The following is a 16,577-nucleotide window of genomic DNA, read 5'->3' as shown; positions in this document are numbered from 1 at the left end:
AAGCAATGAAAACAATAATGAACTAATACGTAGTAACAGAGCTAGTTTTGCAGAAATTGTAGGAGATATTTTCAATGCACTGATACCTTCAGTGGGAGTAATTCTGAATTCTCAAAGAATTTACCAATTGTCCACAGTAGTTGATCGCTTATTGACTGACACTGCTGGAGGGGTTTTAATGACCAATACTGAAATGGTTGCGATCAGATCTATGGTTTTACAGAATCGACTTAACCTTGATATTTTATTAGCAAAAGAGGGTGGAGTCTGTAAAATGCTGAAAGCGCAACATTGTGCACTAACATACCTGATAAAAGTATAGAAATTGGGAAATATATTAAGAATATTACTAATTTGGAAGAAGAATTAAAACCACTGGAAGTTGACAGAGTATGGAAAAGACTAACGAATAGTTTAACTTCAATAGAGTCTTGGTTTGCTAATTTTGGTAAGGGAGTTGTAGCCTAAGTAATACTACCTATACTTGGAATAATGTTGATAAGTCTTATATTAATGATCTGGTGCAAATTCATTAAGAGAAGAAGAAAATATGAGATAAATAAACAGGAATATAAGAGAATATATGAATAAATGAGGCTTGAAGAATTAAAAGGTGAATTGTATAAGAAAATGAAGAGCATAGAAGGAAAATACAAGATAGAAATGGACAAATTAGAGAAAGGAATGGAAATATGCTAAAGTTGGCATTTGATTTGGGTAGTTGTTGAATTGATGAAGCAAGGATTTGCACGTAAACAACTTGCTGGAGGAATCTGCTCATATAAAAAATCATAATAAATTACTAATAATTGTTTGTAGTACTAATTTTATACGATATTCTTACACATATTAGAAGAGGGGGAAGCTTGTCTATGTGTCTACTAACAAGCAACCAGAGTGCAACTAAAATGTCTGCTAAAACACGGGCAATGGACTACGTAGGCGCCAGCTGCCTGATGTCATAACAATTGGAGGAAAAGCTTTGCTTCTGCGCAGTAACACCAAACATGGCCACTTCAGAACTCACATGCTAAGCATCTGCTCTGCTCAAAATACAACTGTGTTTGTTTCAAGTGGTAATGCATAAAGAATTATTTTTATTAAATGGGATTAGAGTAGAGATAAGTGGTATACAGTGAAACCATTTTATTTGAATCTAATATCTTGTCTTTTTTACTTCTGTTAGTTCGTAAATGGGCCTAAAAGAGAGATGATGCTAATAACCACGCGATCCATGCGCACAGGCGCATTGGAGAAAACTCCGGAATTCTGATCTCAAGTCTTGGAACCCGATCATGGACAAACCTTTCCCATGTCCTGAGAGACGACGGAACATCCTGAAGACTCAATGGACAAATATATAAATGATATCCAATGTTATAAAGTAATTATGAAAACGGGTGGGAAATAAAGCTTGGGAGGAACAAATTAATGGACGGCTCTTAAGAAAACGCTTTAAACTTAGCATGGTGTGATGATTATCCCTTTGGCTTGTCCAATCAGAACTAGGGGGTGGAACATGCCATCAAAAGGTATAATTGGGGTAGTTAGAGGAGGGAGCCTGGTCGCTGGCATAACGCTGAGATATGGCAATGATGTCCATATGCTGATCAAAATACCTGAAAGCAGACAAACTAGAAACAGATAAACAGATAAACAGATAAAACTAGGAAGGAGTTTTGCGGAAAAACTGAGGAGTCAGTAGAACTAGGAAGGAGTTTTGCAGAAGAATCGACGAGGAAATTAGCATCAGAGAGCAGTTTGATGCGGACATTAAATCCAGAAGAGGTTGCCTGCCCTGTCCTAGCCCTGTCCTGAACCGGTCACCTGAAACCTTTCTGAGGGCCCAAAACTCTTGGTCAGAGGGGTCTGATCTTGCCCCATCCTAGGTAAATATAATCTGTGGATTTTGGGCCATATGCATCAAGCACAAATGTGTTCGCAAACGCCGAAATTCGGTGTTTGCGAACGCATTTGTGCTAAATGGTATGTATGTAGCAAATGTGCGTGCAAAATAAGGAATCGCAAAATTTGTGATTCCTTATTTTGCAATCGCATTTAAGGAATCGCAAACTTTGCGATTCCTTAAATGCAATGTAAGAAGCACCAAAAAAGCGCAACTTTGCCTTAAGGAATCGCAAATTACCACCAACTTCAAGTTGGCGTAATTTGCGATTTCTTTGAAAAAATGCACTTTTCTGCATTTTTCGAAGTGCTATGTGAAGCACATATATGCCCTTAGGGCATGTATGTGAGCCACATTTGTACCCATGTTTATTTCAGGAGTGCAACAGGCTGTCCTTTGGACACCCCTGCACCCTTGAAATTGCATTCTCAATTTGCGATTCGCAAATTGCTAATCGCAAATTGAGAATGTCTTCCCATTCATTCCTATGGGCCTCTAGGCCCATAGGAATGAATAGGGAGGTATTCCTTAATTGTGAATCGCAATTTGAGATTCGCAATTAAGGAATAGGTAGGATTCGCAAAATTTGTTGCAAATCCTACATACATAGCATTTTGCGATTCTCAAATAGCGATTCGCAAAAAATCGCTATTTGAGAATCGCAAAATGACTTTTTGATACATTTGGCCCTTACTCAGTATGCCTTTTCTCTCTACCCTTTTTCCTGAGGTACTCGCCATCAAAATGTATAGTCTAATTTAGGTAAATGAATCTTACCTCTTCAGAATGATGGAGTTAACACTGTAATTTGTGTCCGATTCACTAAAAATTCAGATAAAACTTAAAACCTAAACTGAGTCTGTGGTCATTTAATGAATAAAACAGGTACATGTTTCTGTGACAAATTATCAACAGTAATCAACTAAAATAGATTCATGTGTAAGGAAAGGGCTTAGTAATTAAATAGGATCAAATTATTAGACCGATCGGACATATAGAAAAGCCCTAAAATTGATCTCCAGCGACGTTTCATCGACCGGTTATAGTAAGGGAGTGTGGTTTATGGGCCCGTATGTGTGTATATTAGTGATAATTATCCGCAGGTTGGTGTCTTACTGGATCACTTGTAACTGTACAGCAACCTCTGCGGATGTCAGTGTGGTTTTTGTTTTACTAATTCATGTAACTATTGTCCCTGAGGTGCTGTCCCACTCCCTCTTAACCCTCTGTTAAGTGTGGGGAAAGCAAGGACACGAACATAAAACAGTCTCCCTACTTCCCTTGTTGATTTTTGTGCATTGTGAAGAAAGTAATTTTGACATTTCATATATGAACGTCTGGTCATACTGAATAAGCATGCAAAACTTATATTCAATGGAAACAGTGTGCTAGTTTAGGTCATGAAGTAATTCAGCACCAAGCATGGTCTTCTGGTGGAGACCAGTAGGGAGCAGAGATATTCATCCTGTGGCCAAACTGCTGCAATGTGAACCATGGTTTTAAATCCCAGCTTCCCCAACTGACCAAATTTTGTGATTCTACACAAATCACTTAATTTAAATGTGTCTCAATTTAATTGAGTTGCATATCTGAGAATATCTTGAGTAAGTTCAGGGTGTGCGCTATATAAAACCTTCACCCAATAACTGGGTTAATGGATTATAATGTTGCTCCACAAAAAATAATAATATTGGCCATATATACAGTGACCACGACAAACCAACAACTGCTGGTTCACACATGGCAGTGTGATCAGAGCATTGAGGTAGAGAAAACTTAAGATTTCTATCACTTTTGAAGGATGTCAATGCCGTGATTTGGTCAAATATATTAGAGTCAAACACAAGTGTAAAAGAAATAACCAACTATTAATTTGAAAAAGTAATCCTATTTGTACACAACATTTCCTGTCATTTACAAAGCACATCTTTTGATGACTCGTTCTTTGGCTTTAGGTGCTGGCTCAGTTTTCTGTCCAAATCTGCTACCTCCGCAGCTCTAGGTTGGAAGTTTTTTTTTTCTTTATTGCCAACTAACTAAACTTTTTTTAATGGAACACTTGAAATAAATCGTAGGGAGAATGAACGGTAAATTTTTTTATTGTGATGGTTCTAAAAATTATTTGATGTGGCGAGATGGTCACTGAGGAAAGAAATAGCTGTATTTTCAAACACAAACTTCTACTAAATACATTCAATAAGGGGAATATACAGTATATAGTCTGCTACCAAGATACCCAATAGGACTTGATACCAAGAGAACTCTAACACAGTCTCCTTCTGCAAGCAATAGGCATGCCTATGAACTAAAGGAAGAGTAAGAAATTGCTCTTAGCCTTTAAACACCAAAATCATAACCCAAAAACCAATGAATAGGAGAGGGAGACCTAATCAAGAAAAGGTTCACAACAAACGGTGGTGTTTTCTATCAAACATACTCATACAAAGAAAACAAGAAGCACAAGGATGTGTAAAAAAATATATATATGCAAACATATTAAACTGCTTTCAATTATCATTTTTAGGTCGCGCGTAGCAATGGACCTCTTGTATACTTTAGTATACCTATTTACTGACTTGAATATGGGGACACGAGTCGGAGGCGCGCATTTTCCGTCTCGGATTTGGCCTCGTGAGCGCGCTTTTGCTGCTGGCTGTTTGCTGTGAATGTGTGCGAGCGCGACTCTGCCATGCGCCTTGGAAACCGAAACCTAAGAGCTGCGCTGCGGGAGCTGTCTACGGTAGAAGCTCACGCACGCGGCTCTTAGGTTTCGTTTTGACTTGTTCTTTTTTGGATCCATTTCACATGGATGCAAATAAAGGAATGGAAGAAAGAGAGGGTAAAACCAGTTTCTTGGGGTCTCGGTTTTTAGGCCTGACCCAGCGCATATGGCGATCCTCGTCATTCTCATTAAGCGCATCGCGCGCCGCCTTGAGCGCGATCACTTTCACTTTTGCGGCCGCATTGTTTGATGGCTGTGCGGCCAATGCTTGCTTTTATCCCAGGCACGCACTTCTGTCTCCACGCTTCCAACCCACTTTTTCTCTCTATTCTTCTCCCTTTTCCCTCTCCCGCATTGCTCTCTCTCTCTCTCTGCGCTCTCACTGTTAGTTTCTACTCTTTGCTTGTCCAAGGCGGTCATCTCTTCCTTCAACAACCCGCCTCCCCTGGCAGACTCTCCCCAACGCTAACTGGCGTCTTCAGATGGTTGACGGCCAAAGTAGTAATTAATGCACCTGCTGCTACTGAAGTTGCGTGTAAAGCCTCTTTGACGGAATGGACTTCTTTCAGCCTTTATCATTTCGAGGTCGATACAACATCCGTAAATGTTATAATACATCTCGATAAATGTTCATCCACGTTTCATCTCTTGTTTTAAGAGCATTGGATGCATTAGTCCACTGTGGACTTTCAACGCTGTCGATACTGCGCCATGTTGCCACAGACTCCCAGACAGTATAAGCTCGAACAGCGTATCCACCGATTGAGGGTCTTGAGCCCCTGCCGTGTGCCGTAGTCTGTCAGCAAATTCTCAAGGAGGGTTAATCCCCTGCCAATGGGGATGTAAATGTAACCCTGTGAATTGCAAAGAGGCGCAGGGCGGAAGCAGCGTTCTGACCGGGATGCCTGTACACAAATTGAGGTATGGCAAAAAAGACATGCAGTGCAAAGAAGTTGATAGGCAGCGGCGCTGCCGCAACATACCAAAGCTAACACACAGTGAAGTGTACATTTCTACATAATTTGTTTACACTTTCATTTTTTTTTAAAACACACAGGAACTTAGTCTTGGTCTGTTTTATAATAGTCAGTAAAAACAATTTCCGGTCTTGTATGTGCTTTTACCTCCCGAACAGCATACTCTCATTCTCTTTCAGTTGAAACGCCATCAGGACGAAATTGAGATGGTTTTAGTGCCCGACATCTTTTTCTTCTCTTGTGTCTAGTTTGGTTATCCGAGTGCATTTCAAGGTGTATGTGTGCGCGTGCTTCACCTCCCAAAAAGCTTACTTTCATCCTTTCCCAGTTAAAACGTCATCGGGACGAAATTGAGGTTTTTTTATGCATGTTATCTTTTAATTTACTCTTGCGTCTAATTGGGTTACCAGAGTGCACTTCAATGTATTTGTGTGTGTGCGCATCTGAGCAGTCTGATGAAAGCAGGTTGTTCAATTTACAATGCAATAGGTCTTGCATTTGCGAGAGTTTATGCTATTGGCATTGTAAATGACAATGCCTTTTATTTATTTGTTTAAAAAACCAACACATTGATAAAAGGCATTGTAATCTACAATGCCAATAGTTCAAACTCTAGTAAATGCCAGACCTATTGCATTACAAATGCTTGTTATACTTTGCAACAGCCTCGATCACTCTTGCCTAAACTCCCACAGAACCATAATTTTTAGTGCCATCACCAAGTCAATAAATCACAGTCTCATCTGCATTAAAATTTAGTAGAGGAACGATGTGGATTTGAAATACACACTTAAAATGCCAGATTAGCAGCTAGATCAGTGCTTCCCCAACCTTTTAGAATCACAACCCACCTTTCAGTATGACAATTTTTCGTGAGCCACCTAACTATAATGGACACGAGAAAAGCGATTTTTTTAATGTAATACAGCATCTTGTGGTAGCGCATTGTTATTTGCGGTCAGCACATTTTTGGTTAAAGTGGTCGCTAAATTTGCACCCACATATAGTTTTTATAGATAAAACTATATTGCACACAAATGATAAGTGCGTGGAAATCGGGTTTTAGTGAATATTTATAACTTGTACATCACAAAGTTATGAGTCTTGATTAGTTCTGATCCCGCTAAAATCTTAGTTTTCATCACACTTCACAATTACAAAAGAAAATGTGCTTGATTTTGCTTTCCTAATCGCTGAATGTGTACAGTTCATTTACAGGTATTTACATGTTGTTGTGTATTGGGGGAAAAAAGACATCCTCCAGCTTTCCCTTCACACTTAATGTACCCCAGCAGGATTGTCACATAATTCACTTTATTTTTGTTTCTCTGATTGAAAAGTGAGAGGAGTTCGTAAACAGCAATCTCATGTTAAGCAAGCATTTGCAATGCAATAGGTCTCGCATTTGCATCAATTACATCACCTAGCAACACACTCAAAAAACCAAAGTGGCCAGAAGACAAGTTGGCTCATATGAGATTACCAAGATGAATCATTTCTACTTTCGATACTTAAACAAACCCTCAAGATAGACTGTTGGTAATGTAATTTATGGTTATTACTTAGAACTGTACCTGAACTCAAGCTTGAATTCCCCTACCGACCAGAATTCCTCTAAATATCTCAGAGATATGTTTTACTGACCGCTTTTGGTTGTTGGCAAGCAGCTGTGTATCGTCCTTATCGTGATTCAATACACAGAATTGTTGCGTAAATCTCTCAGAAGGACCAACAAATCAAAATATGATCATATCAAGCCGTTCAACTATTAAAGAATGATGGATTAAACTCAGATCCTTGTGACTTGGGGTGAATGTCTGCATTATCCAGCATTCCGTCCATCAATTGTTTCTTTTGCATATTTCGCCCTAAGTGGGAAGCCTGAAACAGGTCTCAGGATGCTTGTTTCCGGTCCAGGGAGGACCTGGCTTGGAGGTTCGGGCTGGACTATTCCTACAAGGAACAGGGTCAAGACTGATTTGCATATGGCTGGGACCAAACTGGGGTGGTGTGGTGAGCAAAAGAATGATGGATTAAACCCAGATCCTTGTGACTGGGGGTGAACGTTTGCATTGTCCAGCATTCAGTCCATTAATTGTTTCTTTTGCCATGAAACTATTGGCCTTCCCACCTTGGCATGTTCAAGAAATGCCAGATTGTCATGACTGTTATAAGATCGTTGGCTGATCCCACATAGTTCTTCAATTACCATGAAAAATGCCTAACTGTAATAAATAATAATCACTTGAAAAACCATTGAGTGAAAACGATAATTTAAGCTGGATCTAATTTAATAAGCTAATCATATAAACTAGCATGCATTTTAAAATTCCTAGGATTTGATTTCAGGAACGGATACTAAAAAGGCTAAATCATTCTGTGTTAAATTGGCCCAATTATAATAAGTAAATGTGATGTGGAAGGGTACGAATAAACCGTCAATTTCTGTACAGGATTAGGCAGCACCCCAGATGTAACTGAACCTGATGAGGCTTTTAGTAATAAACATATTTGCTACCATTTTCCATACCCAACACAAAGAAATTCCATGAAAGCAGGAAAAAAACTGTACTATCCATCTTGCCAATCCGGTCAACTGCAATTCTGGAGAACACCTCTCAGCCTAGCACAGGTACATACCAATCAATGAAGAGATGCTGAACAAAATAATTTGCAATGGTAACAGAAAATATTGAAAGCTGTATTAGATCAGGGATGATTCTGTCCTTCATCAATAAATCAGGGTCTGGTTGTAGACAGTGAATCCAATTGCCACACAACAATGACTGCTTGCCCTGCACCGTTAGTGACCCAATAGGCTCCCTCACTCTTTTAACTGTGTATTTAGGTAAAGTGCTAATGCAGCTGTGAAAATAGCATTCCTTTCAAAATTATGCTTTCACTCATCGGCAGATATCTAGAATCTGCTTCCTTTTCTTCCTGCATTTGCTTCCTCTTTCCATTCAGGTACAGATTTGCTGATGTGACAGAAACGTCCTACCCCTGCAGAGGATGACCATTCAATAATTAAACTACCTGTTGACTGGAGTGTCGATATTTTCTTCGATTTTATCAATCACAAAGTTTACAGAGCATGAACGATGGCAAACAACCTAGCAATGGTCGAGAAACTGCTTTTTCTTCCAAAGATGTAACTATTTATTGGAAGCTCAATATTGGCAATTTATCCTTTGAAACACACTTGTTAACAAGATTAATGGCCAAGATCTGGCGAAAGCCCCACCCTTTTAGGGATCTAGAACGCAAGATCTCAAGAGTAAAGAATAGGTGAAAATGTAGTTTATTTGTGAAGGAGGGACAGAAGGTATGTCTTAAGGCAAAGCAAAAGAAGAGGATGGTTGGAGACAAAGTGCAGTTTGACACAGTTACCCTTCCCAGTTTCTGTTAACAGGATTCATTTGCTCAGAACAATAATCTTGGAGAAAATGGTTAGATTAGATTCAAATCACCTCTCCTGAGTGGGTGTTTGGATGAGAAGGAAAGACACAAAGGAAAACTAGTATGCAGAGGCAGATATCTCCAACTGACCATATTTGTACCTATATTCTTCCTTCAATCGAACTACCCATTATGTGTGGTTTTGTCAAAGTAACCAAAATTCGTGAAAGCAATACTGTCAAGGTTTATGGTATTTCCACCCATTCCACGCTACAAACCGAGAAAGCAAAACTCAGACTTTGTAGAAAAAGTCATCCTCAAAGTGGTCGACATTAGTGGAACTGAGGGCATGAAAAAACATCAGTGATGTAACAATTTTGCTATATAGACTCCCTGCTAAATTGCCCACCGTTTTGAGGCTATAGATCTGTGGATACAAATCTCGCAAGATGGATATCAAAAGGCAGTCCTTGTTTAATGGTATTTTTGGAAGTGAAACAATAATCAGGAGCCTGCTATTCTAACTTCCGAGTGAAAAGGGAGCTGACATCCTGTGCGTCCTAAGTCTCACCACATTGGTGATTAGAAGTTGTCACAAAGTGCTTGTCCCGTCCTGCCTTCCATTCTGAGGCTGCCAGGTTGGCTGACATGCAGCAATCTTCTGATTGAGCTCCTGGTTCGAAATCTCTAGTTACGTGAATACGGTCTGAGCTCTTTCACAGTTTTATTTCTTCCACTTGTTGGAGTGGACGCTCCTTTTGGGTTCCACTGCGGGCACCAAAGCATACACATCCTCCATCTGCAAGTTGTTTCTGCAGAGTGTGTACTTCCCCCTCGCTGTTTCCATGTCTGCCAGCATGCATTAATTTCAGACTATCTAACTTTCTGGTAGCGCGTTCAGTGCAAGAACCTGCCGTTGTGCTCTACTCAACTACCAATCTCTGCAGCGTACAGTTGGTCGGACAGTAGTTTGCATACTGAGAGGTGTTGCGCATTTCCTAAAGAGCTGACCTTCCTTCAGATTATATTTGAGAGAACACCAAGATTAATAACCTCTTATGGGGACACAGATGTTTATGTAATTCACTACAGTCATATGATGTCCGTGTTCATACATTTGCCTGCTCACTCTCATGATTGTGTTTGAGATTTTGGCTGTTCATCATATAGGCACATGAGAATAACCTCTTACTATCAGTTCCACTTATATTTGTAATGACAAATCAACCATTGCAATTATAAGTGATTAATTTACTTGCTGGTAATTTCTCAGTACTAACAATTGCTATCGGTTGAGCTTTATATTATACTTTTTGGTTTGATGAGAAGCCATAGCATATTTCCAGACTGATCTTTACATTTGTTCCAGCTAGTCAGTGGTAGATTGTTCTTGTTCTCGTTTTGCAGATCTTCAAAGCTGTACCTACCCTACTATCCCCCCCCCCTTTCTGGCCATTCTGTTACTCGGCTCCATTATTGTCAGAGTTTGGGCTGCCAGAGGTGTGTTCTGAGGAATACGGTTCATGAAATACTCATCCTGTGGCACCTACTAGCAACAGCATATCTCCTTCAATCCACCCGGACATGGAGATGCCTCAAATGATCTGGTGTGCGTTGCTACAGACAGCAGATACAATTCAAACCTTCAACTGAACTTTCTCCATTCTTGCAGGTTTTCCAAAATGCCATATTGTCACATGAAAGATTACACTTCAAGATTGCATTACAGGTCCATGCCAGGCAGACTGCTTATTTGAATCTTTTGAACACCACTTGCCAAATAATGTAATATTCCCACAGATCTGCCCATCAAAGCATGGTGTATTCCTCCATACTTTGAAACTCATGTTTATCACCGTGAGTAGCTTGCACATAAATATCCTATATATCCACCTACATAAATAGGAGGTCTGGGCTGTTACTCAACTTTTAATATCCGGCATCCATCATCTCCAAAAACTCTTTATTTCTACTTTCAGTACATTTGGTAGAGGCTGCTCTAAAAGAGAGTCTTTAACCGCCTTTGTACAGGATATATATTAACAACATAGCACTGCCCCCACCCGTCCTACAGTACATGTTAAAAAGCAAATGAACAACCAAAAGAAGCTTATCTTGCAAAGCAAAAGGAAATGCTGGGCTAAAACACATGGAAGTAAAAAAATAAAATAATAAAACTGGATAACAATAGAATTCCTGGCTTTATATGGCTGGACTCACAATTATCAAGCCTCTGGCGACAGTTTTAGGTGTAAAACAATTACATCTTCAAAGTAGCTTTACTTTATATCGTGTACTCTTTCTAAGCTACTTGAAGCAACAGCAGAACCCAGTATTTTTCACACCATAACGGTTTAAGGAGGGGAAAATGAAGAAAACAAAAACTTTAAATGTGGCCTGTCAGAAATGTTTGCAGCTAAAACAATTCCCTATGGAAAAAAAGTCACTGTCCCAAACCAAAAGGTGAATTATACACGTATATTGCCACCTTTATCTACACACTTCGAGAATAAAACAAGCGTACAAAACTGATTATAAAGATGTAAGATACTGAAAAGAAAAACATTTGTAAATCTCCAATTATTTGAAATGGTGTGTCTCCAATTACACTTCACTGCAGTAGTTGATGTATTAGGATAAGTCATTAAGGACTTAACATTAACAGGAACACCTTTTAAGACCATCTACCTTACTACTGTGTATACCAAATATTTTGTGTGTCCCATAGACTATTTGCTGTAAGATAGGGGATGCAGTAAATCCAATTGTAAGTGATCAAGATATTGCAAGATTCTAAGGAGTTATTTGACAAAACAGATACATGAACCATAAGAGAGAAGATCTTTATACAGCAACAGGATTCTAAATTAGCATGCAATATCCCCATTATCTATATGTGGGGCACTGTACTGCAGGAAATACACAATTCTTCATGTGCAGAATACATAAGCATTCAGGCACCCAAGAAAATCCTCTGCCCCTTTGAACAGCAGAGATCAGCACCAACACGGAGTTACAACATGATCAACACTCTAAAATTCGCAACACTATGTAATATGTGTGCAACGCTTTTAGATTAGAATTATCTAAACATATCCTACCAATACCTTGAGATCTATAATCAAACAGATATTTTATGGCTATAAACATAAAACTGATGTTTTCTTGGTTAAAGATTTCCATGCCACTTGCAGACACCAACAGAAGAGCAAATATTTTTCATGCTGTGTGCCAGGTATACATTATTTCATAGCCACAAACAAGACTTGCTGCAAACGCAAACTCTGGCTTAAGAGTGGTTCAATACACATGAATATTAGCATATTTTATTAGTTCCCCGTCACAACTGTTTGCAAAATCTACAGCGTTTTAGCTATCAAGTGTTTGGCCATGTTTTTTAGCATTTTCTTGAAGGAGCAAGATTGGTTCTATGCTCCGTTCATGTCATTTGTGGCTGGTATTAAATATTTTCCAAGACAGCTACAGGTTCCCAAGCCAGCCCTTCTGAACAACATTGGATAATTTCTGCTCTTCGCTGCAGCATTGATTCACAAGCACAAAAACGCGTTTGGCATTTTTTTTTACCAACTTAGAAGTTCCATACAGTAAATCTAATTGCAAACAAGTCAGCAATGTACTACTATTGTGCATAATAAAATGCGTTGTGTGATCAAACACTATCAAAGGAGATTACAAAGGAACAACGTTTTTTTCAAAAGGATACGAGAAGCGGTCATTCCATGTAGCTCTTTCAACATAATCCAACATGACAACAGCTTTGATTGTCATAAGAAGCTTGTTCCATGTTTCATCAAAATCCACCACCCGTGGTTTCAGGGACATTGTGGGATCTCAATGTTAAAATCTGAAAAAAACAAAAAATAAATACATGATTAATGAGGATCACACATGAAAAACATTGCTAATTACCTCCCTCCAATGTCATGTGGAAGAGCACAGTAGTTCAAACCAGTTTTCTAGAGTTGTATATAAATTCTATTAGAATGGCACTGCTTAGATGTAATATGCAAAGGTATTTATGGAAAAAATGAAATGATAATAGTAATGGTGAATGCCATTGTACCTAGTTGTTACTACTATTATCATTGTTATCATTTCATTTTTTCCACAGATACCATTGTCTTTTGATAGAATACATATACCCTGGTTCCTTGTGAGTAGGGTGGCCCTTGTTTTTTCCTGAACATAGGTGTAATATGCAAGCATACCTGCAGACTGGTGTAGCCTTTTCAGGAAGGTAAAGTAATTACCACTATGCTGCACACTATTCTGCATATGTTGCATCCATGTTCACGACTAATGCTTTAGAATAAGAGTACAAAAACTTTGATGACCAACACTTGAATGCTGGTAGTGATCAGAAGGTAATGTGAAGAACAAGCCAGTGTAAACAAAATAGTTTATTCACAACTTTTTTGTCTGTGAAACATCACAAAAAGCATTTAAAAAATACGCATTTCAGTAGATATCCTAGGCCCAAAAGACAGCGGTTACTAAAGAATACACTCCCATCATAAAAAAAGATCATACAGACAAGACACGCTTATTCTGCAAACCTGCCTTGAAAACTAGCTATTAGACAAGTCCCTGACGTTCACTCCCAAATCACCTAAAACTAGTAGCTCATGCCTTAATAATCTCTCAACTGGACTGTGGAAACGCTATCTTGACAGGAATTCCTCCTCTCCTAACTGGCATCGATCTGGGGGGGGGGTCTATCATGCAATGAAAAAAACTGTTCCTGGATAACCAACTATTTGACCACAGGAGATTTATCTAAATTAGGCACTTACTACAAGGCTGTATTGAGACGGAGATACCTGATGAGTCTTTTGGAATGTAGAGTATTGGGGTGTCCCCACTTCACCGGCATGCCATCTTGTTGATCTACATTACACTGCTGGCCAACAGTGCACCCCTCGTTGATGTCCCTATGAGAGAAATGGGAGGGAGACCTAGGCAAACTGGAGGATGACAACTGGGGAGTGTTAGACCTGACATCATTGGCTTGAGTCTCTCCTCCATTTTTTCTGTTTGCCTCCACTGTTTTACGATGTTTTGCTGGATAATGCTTTGGGCACCGTGCCACTGCTGATCAGTGCCACAGTGCAAGTGCTCCCTATGTTAAATTGATGTATCGATTGAATTCCATGTTTGGCTCATTTGGTTTACTGTCAGTCCCTAGTCTAGTGCACCAGGAGTGCCGGGGCTTGTAAATACAAATGCCGCTCGTGGGCTTGCAGCACGGGTCGTGCCACCCACAAGAGCAGCCTCGTAAAAGAATGTCTACGGGTCGGTCATTGCGAGACCTACGTGCAGTCTGGTACGGTCACGCGGACTGCGCAGGTACACCTACTTTGCAGTCCCTAAACCTTCCCTTAACTTCATGTTAGTCACCCCTATGGTAGGCCCACGGGCAGGGTGCGTTGTAAGTATAAGGTAGGACACGCCTGACCAAGTTGGCATGTCCTAATAGTGAATTACAGCCATCTTCGTTTTTCACTATTGCAAGGTAACCTGCTCTCTATTAGTTAGAATGGGCCGCCGGGATTATTAATGCTATGATCCTAGCTGGCTCGGGGAGCATGGTGCAATGTCGAGTTTGGTATCCCTGAACTCGGGGTTTAATTACGCATCCGTTGGTATGGATGGTTTTTGGACTCTGGGTTTGAAAATAGCACTTTTAGAAAGTGTCTATTTTCTTGTCTAACCATTTCTGGTCTCTTGCTGGTTTTGCGTGTGTGTGACAGGAGCTGGGTGGCTCCAGAGGTCTGGATGAGTCAGTGTGGGATGAGTGGGACATTTGCGTTGAGAGTAGGGGGAGAGTAGCTGCTGATAGCCTGCCCTGCCTGATACAATGCTGGCTCCACCTCCTGCCAAGCGGCTGATGGCTCTGTGCCTGCCATGGACGATCCTAGCCCCACCTCCTACCAGGAGGCCGATAGCTCTGCTCCTGCCAGTGACAATGCTGGCTCCACCTCCTGCTGGGCGTCTGAGGACCCAGCCCTGCCGAGTGAATAGGCCAGGTGCCTCTGCCTGGCTCCACCCACAACAGACACAGGATGTTGGGAAATTCCCCTGCATGGACAAAGGGATCAAAGCCAAAAAGGGGTATAAGAGAAGGACCCCTGAACCAAGATTTTAGATCACTTCTGACAAGGAACCCTGAAACCAAGGACAAGAAGCCTGCTGATCTAAGGACTTGCCTACCCCTTCTGCCGGTGTGCTGTTTGCTGGGGGGAATCCTGCAGTGCTTCTTTATTTTTGCCAAGGAACCAGGAGAGAGGAACTGTGTGTGTACTCTCACGCTTGCTAAGAAAATCTCCAAGGACTGGAAGAGTGCCAGTCTCCCACTGAAGTCACAGGGCTAAAGGACTTCATCTGCTTAAAGTACTATTTGCTGGAACCTGTGAATCCAGCACCTCTGAAAGAACCAGCAATCTCGACGCCGACGGACGTCGCGGAATCCAGCTCGACATAGTGAGTAACGGCTCCAGTGTCCCGCTTCCTCGACGCCGGCCGCCGGGCCCGATCGACGCCAGCAGCAACGCCAGTGAGTAGTGAGTTCGGCTCCAGCTCCAAGGGACCTCGTGTCTGCACTGCTGCTGATTGCATCGCCCTCGTGCCCTCTCGACGCCGTGAGCGCTGCTCACACTTGCAACAGAAGCATCGACATCGACGACTACTGAGGCCTGATCGACACTGAAGACGCGACGCCGGATTGCTCAACGCCGCTGATCGTGAAGTAGTGTGGCTCACTGGTTAGAGGCGGCAGACCCGAGAGCAGAGGACGGCCCGGGACCAGGGTTCGATTCCCGGCGCGGCAGGTTTCTGGACCAGGGTCAGCGGACTCGATAATTCTCTCGCCTCGGTGCCCACTCTGATTAGCGTTCACACTCGGCAACTCTGGGCATTAGCTTGCCTCATCTTCACTAACAGCCCCACCAGACCGCCGGGGATGCCTGGTCTCACCCTGGAGATACCCATTAAGGGACCATCTCTCAGGGAAGCCAGGAAGGATTTCGCAGCGGTCGAAGCGCCTTGGGACCCTCCGGGTAAGTAGTGCGCTATATAAATGACTATACATTACATGACTATACATTACATCATCGTGTGCTTCGTTTTCCAAGGTACTGTGTTGTTGGGGGTCCGTGTGACTCCGGGCTCGACGTAGCGCTCCTCGCGGTCGACGCCGAACCTTTGGATTAACTTTGCCTCGACGTCGTGTAACTCCCGTGTGGGTTACATTGTTGCCAAGAACTGTGTTTCCAAGAAGAAGAATTGCTTATGATACGAAAGACTTTGTGCTACAGAAGAAACTACATTTGAACTATTATTTTTCCTTCCAAGAGTATTTATCCAGACTGTGTATATTTTTGTCGTTATTTGGTCTTGTGCTAAGCCTTATATAAAAATCCTTATTTTTATAATACTACTGTGTCGTGTCCATTTGTAGTGTATTCACTTGATTACTGTATGTGGTCATAAATGCTTAACACACATAGTCTCTGAGATAAGCCTGTCTGCTCTGCCAAGCTACCAAGGGGGTGAG

The 16,577-nt window shown here is 41.1% G+C and overlaps 1 protein-coding gene across 1 annotated transcript in view; it reads right to left on the bottom strand.

Moving 5' to 3' along the window:
• The window catches only part of CUL2 (cullin 2), a 570,015-nt gene that overhangs the window by 525,322 nt on the left and 28,116 nt on the right, over positions 1–16,577 (bottom strand). Inside the window, exon 2 of the mRNA XM_086941531.1 lies at positions 12,729–12,869. Coding sequence (XP_086797657.1) covers positions 12,729–12,847 — 119 coding nt within the window. The 5' untranslated portion in view covers positions 12,848–12,869. The remainder of the gene's footprint in view (positions 1–12,728; positions 12,870–16,577) is intronic.

Source organism: Lissotriton vulgaris, chromosome 10 (assembly GCF_964263255.1).
Source record: "Lissotriton vulgaris chromosome 10, aLisVul1.2, whole genome shotgun sequence".
Lineage (NCBI taxonomy): Eukaryota > Metazoa > Chordata > Amphibia > Caudata > Salamandridae > Lissotriton > Lissotriton vulgaris.
The sequence above is the reverse complement of the archived record's forward strand: the minus strand, read 5'-3'. Positions and strand labels throughout refer to the sequence as shown.